The following is an 8,133-nucleotide window of genomic DNA, read 5'->3' on the forward strand; positions in this document are numbered from 1 at the left end:
GAAAACAAAACAATTACAGTTTTGGCCATTTGTGGATTGAGTTGCTTTTCAAAGTGTTGCTTCCCTGTCACTGGAAGCATTACAAAGAAGGGAGGGAGGGAGGAGAAGAAAGGGAGGGAAGAAGGAAGGGAAGAAGGCAGAAAAACTGGAGGATAAAGTGTAGGGATATTATAGAGGGGGCTCCAACAAGGGTGGAAGTTGGGCAGGCAGCATCTGGGGGTTTCTTTCATCTTGAGAGTGGTGTGACTTCATGACATTTTAAATGAACCCATGAATGAGTTCCTTGTCAGGGGTACACTTCTTGAGTGCTTGTGAGAGGAGGGGGAGAGCACTCCATAAGAGAAATTAATGTTTTAATAAAGTAGCTCAAAGTTTTTAAAACGTCCAACTCAGGTGCTAGTCAAGCCCTCGGGATTTAAATCTAAGCTTCTCCTACAACTTGGAATTTTATCAACATTAAAGTCATCTGCAAAAACGTGTTGGTTTGGGCCCGACTTCATCCTCGGGGTTGGGGTCCGCACGAGAGACTGGCTTACCTGAGACACTTTCAGGTTTCTCGCCATGGCCGACAGCTCGCCCAGGCTGGCCCAGGGTGAGAAGATTCTCGTGACTCTCATCTGCTTAAGCAGCTCATGCATCTCATACTTCTGATCCAACTTGAACTTCGGGAAGAAAACTTCCATGTGTCTGTGGTACAAGCAGATGTAACGGGGAAATGGAGACAGAGCCGTAGGCTGCAGGCTACAAAGATCGCTCTCTCCAAGGTCGTTCCCATTAATGAGTCGCTCACTGGACACAGTTCATGCCATTCTTTTGTGATGCTCTGGCTCATGGGAAACCGCTCTGGCTTATTAGCTATGTAACTTCAGCTTCACCGAACGGGTTTTATCTCCCAGGCAGTGACTCACGGTCTCATCAGCAAAGGATACTGCATTTTGCATCCCTTTCCCTATGTCTTAAAACAGCCCAAAGCAAGGAACTCCTTGCAGCAGTTCTTTGCTTGCAGCAATCCTGCAGGCCCCAGGCTGGCGCTGCTGCCACAGTCTAGATTCTGCAGCCCCGCGGCGTTCCAGAGTCTTAGGAGTTGGGATGGACAGCAGGAGGGAGTGAAGGGGGTCCCCCCTCCCCAGGCAGACATGCCGATATTCTGTTTTATATGCACTGGATTTCTCTGAAATTTGTGTTTAAAAAGATGAGTTCTGTGGCTCAAAAATAAGAAGCATGAACACAAATAACTGACACTAGATTCATCTTTTTAAAGAAGTCTCAATTTCTTAATTTATGAGGTGTAGCCCCAAACTGCAGTACCAGTTTCCTGGTCACTCAGAGCGTTGCCGCACTCAGCCCACAGCCCAGGGCAGCATCCTGATGGGCTGGTTTCAGCGAGCTCCTGGCAGTGTCTTTACTCCACACGCTGTGAGTCAGACCCTGGTGCTCCTCTGCTCAGATCCCCTGGGGCTCCCCATGTCCCTCAGGAAAAGCCCATCTTTTCTGGGGCCTGGGCCCTGGTTATCAGACCTCCTCTCCTCCCTGCTGCCTTGCTGTTCCTCAAACCCACCAGGCACTCTCCCATCCCAGACTGTCTCTGCCTGTAGCACTTCCCTCCCCCAAGACACCCACAGGGTCCTGCTTCACTTCCGCCACCACCTTCTCCAGGCCTTCCTGGGGGCGCCTGCACCCTGGTGCCCCCTCGCTCCCTGCACTGCGACTCCCTCACCTCCCTGCACTGGGATGTGAGCTCCACGAGGGCTCCATTGTGCATGTGTGGCAGTGCCTGGCCAAGGGGATGAATGAGCCAGGCGCCGTGAGAGATGCCAGGACGGAGGGAAGCAGGGCAAAGCAGCCCCTGCTCCCAGGGAGCCCATCGGCCACGGGGGAGACGGACACTGAGCCCCGGAATGGTGGTGAGGATCGCAGAGACTGAGCTGGTCTTGGGCAGGGGCCTGGCGTACCTGGTCCTCATGTTCCTCAGCCACGTGTCCACCAGGTCTGTGCTCAGGTAGTCCTCCAGGGCCAGGTGGTCGCTCATCTTCTCCATGAGCACCACCAGCATGCTGGCGTTCCCTCGGTAGGGCAGCTTGAGGACGTGGCAACGGAGTCTCTCGTCAAAGGTGGAGGCGAAGTTGCCTGCGCTGTACATCATGGGCACCTTAACCGTCTTGTACTTGTTCAGGTGGAAAGTGTCTGCCTTGGTGAAGACTGGGTCAAAGGGCGTCAACCACTTCCCTGGACAAGAAAGAAAAGAACTCGGTGTGGAAACCACCCCTCCGGGGTAGCATGCCTGCTCAAGTCACGGAGGGCAGCGCTGCCCAGCCCTCTCTGCCCCAACTGGGCAGGGTGGGCTCGGGAGGTGTGTTCTGACCACAGCTCAGGCAGCAAAACAAGCTCCCCAGAGGCCGCCTGTTCCAGCCTCTTTCCCGGCTGGCAGAACCCGGATCCACCTGTGGCCCGTTGGGGACACACAGCGTGAGGAAGTGCACCCATCCTGCCCTGTCCTCTGCTGGCCCTTAGTCTGCGCAGCCACGTGCGGGCAGGCGCCCTGGGACAGGACTGAGGACCTCCCATGGCTGCTCAGGTCCTGCGAGAAGGGGACCCTTGATGACACAGCCACCCGAGCCAGAGAGGCCAGCAGCGTGCAGAGCATGGCCCTCTACACAGACTGTCCGGAGTGCCTGGCGGCGGGAAGCACACTCTCCTGGGCTTGGCGAGACCCTAGTGTCACTTCCTGCTGCAGCGGCGGCCACACAGCCCCTGCCCGTTAGAGGGCACGGACAGGGTCTGGCGTGAGTGTCAGGACCCCCTCGCTGAGTCTGGCCTCATGTGACCTTGCCCAGGCTCACCTCGCTGGGCCTCACTCTCATCTGCACAGTAGGTGGGAGGGTCCCCATTTTCTATATTAAGAGTCTGAGGACAGGAGACATTGTCACTTGCCCCAGTTCACAAAAGGAGCCAGTGAAGGAGCAAAGATGTAACCCACATCTCACAGATAGTCGCCCGGAAGGGTCAGCATCAGAACCTTGGAGGCGTGGAGAACTGCGTAGAGGGGCTGGGAACGAGGGGCCGCAGCACGTGGGCCACCGGCAGGGCCCTGGGGGAGCACGCCCGGCCTGTGCCGGGACATCGCACGGCCAGCGCCTGCCTGTTTCGGTTTGCCTGTGAGACCCGGCCTCACAGAAAGTCACTGGCGTTAACCCTACGCGGGGCGAGCGGGAGGGGCGGGGCTGCGCAGGGACCGGCTTTCGGGGAGCAGAACATTCTCAGAATACCTGTGAGCAAGACGTAGTCCACGAGGATGACCTTGGTGTCGGGACTGACCTCATCGAAGAGCGTGGGGACTTTCCCCTGCGTCTCCCGGTCAATGTAATGATTCATGAGCTTTCTGGCCTGCGAGGCGTTGTGGAAATTCACAGTCACACACTCGGTATCGAAATACCTCTTGGACAAATTGAGGAAGGTCCCTTTGACGTCAAAGTCTTCCTGGACGAAGGCCAGACTCCCCTGGGTGAGGCCCAGCTCCTGGTTGCGGGAGAGGTGCTGTCTGAGCCGCCGAAACAGGGCGGGCAGGTGCCCGGGCCCCGTCTGGCTCGGGGCCTGCAGGCCGAGCACGCCCTCCAGCTGGGCTCTGGTCGGCCCCGTGGCCCCCAGCATCAGGGCCGCCATGGCCAAGGACAGGCCGAGCGGGGAGAAGACCACGTTGCCTTCATGCCTCATGGAGATCTTGCGCAGCAGGCTGAACCCCAAGTTGGAGGTCTGTTCAGAGAGCTGGTGCCCGCTGGCCATCAGCCAGGGCTCCTCCTCCTCCTCCTCTGGGGCCTGCACTTCCTGGGAAGTCTCATTCTGGACAGCAGGGGTCTGTGGCCTCGCCTGGGCCGTGCCGGGCACCAGCCACACCCGGGCCAGGAGGCAGGGGAGCAGGAGGCGCAGTACCGCCGCCATGCGGTCAGCGTGGAGGCCGAGGGAGCGCTGCTCTTCAGCAGCAGGGTTTCCTGGGAGAAGAGAGCAGGTTGGTGATCATGCCTGATGCCGTCCCTTGTCCCTGTGTTGTGGTCCATCCTCCAGTGACCCACTTCCTCCCTCTGGGGGGTGGGGCAGGGGCTTACCTCTGGCTCATGCGGCCGAGTCCCCTCAGGGAGACCGGAGGAAGAGGGGTGGCTGAGGTCCACCCGAGGAGGGGATTCTGTTACAGAACCACCCCCCCTGGGCCCTAGCCCGCGGCAGCTCCTGGCCTCCCCTCTCTCCCACTCATCCCACGTCTCACGAAGCAGTGGATGAGAGAGGATGTGGTCTGGACCACGCCTGCCTGGGCGGGGTCAGAACAGGGCGGGTCAGGAGGTGCACAGATCTTTATTGGTTGGCTTTACTCATTGCCCCGATCGCTGGGCCAACAGCAGCCCATCAAGTTGGGTCTCGGGGCCCTGGGTCTGGGGCCTGCTTGGCTGGGGATGCAGAGGGTCAGAGTAGCCATCAGGGCCAGGAAAGGGCAAGTGCTGGGTCTGCCTGACTCGGTAGTGAGAATTCTGCCCCCCGCCCCTCTGACAGCCCTGGTGCCCAGTTCCCAGCTCCTGCCAGCTCTCCCTTCCGCCACTGTACCTGGAGGCCCCCGACAGACATGAGCCCCCTTGTCCTGAGTGAGGCCTGGGCCGACCTCCTCCAACCCTCACAGAGACTGTAAAGTTACTGTAAAGTGCGTCCTCGCCCTCAGCCCCACGTGGAGTCAGTCCTCTGGCCCTGGCAGTGGGTCTCCAAACCCCATGCTCCTCACCATGAGCCGGCCCAGCCCGAACACCTCTCCAGGCTCCCTGGCCTCCGGGCGCAGAGCCTGGCCCCTGAGCACCCCCACTTTTCCCGTCTGCGTGAACACCCCAGGGCTGGGCTGTGGGCCCGACAGTCTCCACACTCAGCTCCTGGTCTCCAGGTCTGTGACCCAGAGGCTGGCTGGGCAGGTCACTGAGATGCCCCAGGAGGGGCTGGGAGGGCAGCCAGTCAGCCCAGTGGGCATCGGGCAGGGGAGGCTGCAGGCCTCACAGGAGTCCCAGCAGTGGAGACCCTCACTCTGAACAGGCCCCGTGTGACACTATGGAGTTTCCCAGCCGCCTCTCCCTCACGTAGGCGCTGTGTCCTCGTCTGTGCCTGGCACAAGGCGACACTGGCCCAGGACCCAGTGCACTGCTCTTGCTTACGTTAAATGGCCCAGCAGAATGTGCCGGAAGTCACTACCTCACCCAGTGGAACACATCTGCCGTGTTTCCTAAATGTCAGGGTTTAGGGAACTCTGCAATTCTAAACATCAAGGCCGAGTTCAGGAGCTCCCAGTCGAAAATGCTGGGTAAGTACCTCCTGCAGCGTCCAAATGGCCCCTGGCCACGCTTCGGTATGCAGGCCTGCCTCATGTTGCTGCGCTTTCAGCATTAGGGCCAGCCCCCTCCACAGCCAAAAGGGCTCGACTGGCTGAAGGCTCAGCCGGTCGTTAGCATATTTTAGCAACAAAGTATTTTTAAATTAAGGATGTATACTGGTTTTACACATGGCGGTATTGCATACTTGATAAGCTACCCCAGGGGTCCTCAAACTACGGCCCGCGGGCTACATGCAAATGCAAATATTGTACTTGTTCCCGTTTTGTTTTTTACTTCAAAATAAGGTATGTGCAGTGTGCATAGGAATTTGTTCATAGTTTTTTTGTAAACTATAGTCTGGCCCTCCAGCGGTCTGAGGGACAGTGAACTGGCCCCTGTTTAAAAAGTTTGAGGACCCCTGCCCTAAGGTCATGCTCACCTACTGAACCGGACAGAATCTGTGCGCAGGGCACCCCTCAAGCACACCGACGCATCACCCTAGAGAACCTGAGTGGGAAGAAACTCAGCTCACTCACCACTTCCCAGCCCCGCATCAGGTGAGCAGCACCTCACCCAGCCCTGAGGTGGGGGGTTTGCTGACGGGGAAGAGAGCAGGATGCTGAGTGTGGTTTGAACAGTGAGTGCTGCGGACACAAACTCTTTGGACTTAAAGCCTCATGCCCTCTCCTCCTTCCTCAGAGGAAGCCCCTGTGTCCACAGCAGCCTCTCACCCCACCGCTGCCTCTCCGGCCCACGAGTGAGGGCTCCGCGCTGCCCAGACTCCCCCCTCACCTTAGAGCCCACGCCTCGCTGGTTGGACTGCGAAGGTCTCCCTTTAATCTGCGGCCTCTTACCAGTCTGGGTGCCCCCGGGTGCCTGGGAAGGTCCTTCTTCAGGGCGAAGGCAGAGGTTGGGGCGTGCAGCTGAGAGCCTGCAGCAAATATTTGCTGTTCCAAAGTGCGCCCCCGAGGGGCCATTACTGATTAACGGCCTGTGGGAGATGCTGGAGTTTCTGGAAAAGCAGAGACAGGGAGAGAGGCTTCCCACATCCCCGCGCTGCCCCTCCCACCCCGAGTGTGGAAATCCCTCCAAGGGGAGCTTCTGTTTCGCAACCCCAGGGGGTGGCGTTGTCGCAGGCGCCCACGCCTCCTGTGAAGGGGGGCCTCCTGAGTCCCCAACCCGCTGGCACGTGTGGGGGGCGGGGCAGAGATGATGAAGACCTGCTCCCCCAACCTCCAAGGAACTCTGGGTTCAGCGGAGAGACAGGCAGGTACCCTGCTCTGAGCAAGCAAGGCCAACTCAAGGTCATCTCACTGCTTGGCCAGACTCCAGGTCCCAGAGTCCTCAAGTGTCCAACGTCAAGGCTGGGGGAGGCCTTTTAAGACAAAAAGCCCCATCGACCCTCCTTTGTACAATAGAAATACTTCATGTGCCCTTGACTACCCTGAAGTGAAATTGATAGTTACTACAGCGTATCCACAGATCTTTTAAAAAAGCGAAATACTGCTCTATAACATGGAGGGGAAATAAAAGTGAAGTATAAGGAAATAATGTTTCTTTGAATGTGTAAATGCTCTGGCATCACTCCCCTGGAAGGCGTGGGGATGCTGTCAGCCGCGGCCGGTGGGGCCATCTGTGTCGCACACGTTATCCATCCAGCGCTGCAGCCGGAATCCCCACCCCCACGCGGAGGCTTAACGAGTCCTGCCCGCACCGCTGGGTACCTGGTCGGAAGGGCTACTGGGTGGCATTTGTGGTGTAATTTTAGTGCCAGAATGAACCTCTGGGCCAGCACAGGCCCCGGATTTGGACTGTTACCGAGGGGACTGCGGGCCCAGGCCCCCTGATGTCCAGTTGCTCCCGATTGCGGCGCATCACACGCACCTGTCGAGAGACCAGGAAAGCGCTGGCAGGAAGGCCTCTGGTGACCGGGGTGAACGGGGAGACAGCTCCGTCCTCCCTGGGACTCCTCGGGGAGGCGAGGGCCACCTCGCACCTCACACCTCACACCTCTCACGGCGAGGGCGGGGCTAATAGAGCAAATTTGAAAAGCAGCCAAGGCCCGTTACTGGCACGGTCAGCTCAGGAAAAAGTGGGCGGGCCGCAGCCAGTCGGCTCCATGTCGGAAAGGAGGGGGAGAGCCAAAGAGAAATATTGATATTAGAGAGACACATGGATTGGTTGCGAAGGTTCCTCAGGAGGGAAATGAGAAGCGCTCCCTGGAGGGTAGAGAAACGGATGCTCAGAGAGGGCCGTTAGCTTGTTCAAGGACACCCAGCAGATTACTCTTAAAAGGAGTTGGAGGTGTGTCTTTAGGCCACATTCCTAACAGTGGGATTTTTGGGTCAAAAAATAATATACCTGTAATTTTGTTATATTTGTTTGGTTCAAGAGTAGATACCCCCCCTCCCCCCCAAGATAGGCCCAAGTCCCAACTCCTGGTCCTGTGAATGCGACATTATTTAGACAAGGGGTCGCCTGGCCCCACAGAGAGGCCTCTGGTTGGCCTCTGGGTCCTGCGGGGGTTGGGGTGGGGGTGTGGGGGGGTGCGGACCCAGTGCCCAGTAGGGGGCGTGCAGGAGGCAGCCGATCAATGATTCTCGCTCACCATTCATGTTTCTCTCTCTGCTTCCCTCTCCCTTCCTATCTGAAATCAATAAAAATATAAAAACATGAAAAAATAACAAAATGTACAGAGAGAAGACTGAAAGAAAACCCGCTGAAGGCTAACGGAGGTCCTCTCTGAACACGGGTTTCCCCCTTTTCTGCTCTTCTCCATTTCCCAAATATGCATTAT

At 57.8% G+C, this 8,133-nt stretch overlaps 1 protein-coding gene across 1 annotated transcript in view; it reads right to left on the reverse strand.

The window, feature by feature from the left end:
* The window catches only part of SERPINA10 (serpin peptidase inhibitor, clade A (alpha-1 antiproteinase, antitrypsin), member 10), a 14,199-nt gene extending 7,832 nt beyond the window's left edge, over positions 1-6,367 (reverse strand). The window contains 5 exon segments of the mRNA XM_006767953.2: positions 537-687; positions 1,953-2,226; positions 3,267-3,986; positions 6,191-6,229; positions 6,232-6,367. Of these exon segments, the coding sequence (XP_006768016.2) occupies positions 537-687; positions 1,953-2,226; positions 3,267-3,986; positions 6,191-6,229; positions 6,232-6,313 (1,266 nt within the window). The 5' untranslated portion in view covers positions 6,314-6,367.
* Positions 6,368-8,133: the final 1,766 nt, after the last annotated feature.

The sequence above is a fragment of the Myotis davidii genome, unplaced genomic scaffold, assembly GCF_000327345.1.
Source record: "Myotis davidii unplaced genomic scaffold, ASM32734v1 scaffold443, whole genome shotgun sequence".
In the NCBI taxonomy this organism is placed as follows: domain Eukaryota; kingdom Metazoa; phylum Chordata; class Mammalia; order Chiroptera; family Vespertilionidae; genus Myotis; species Myotis davidii.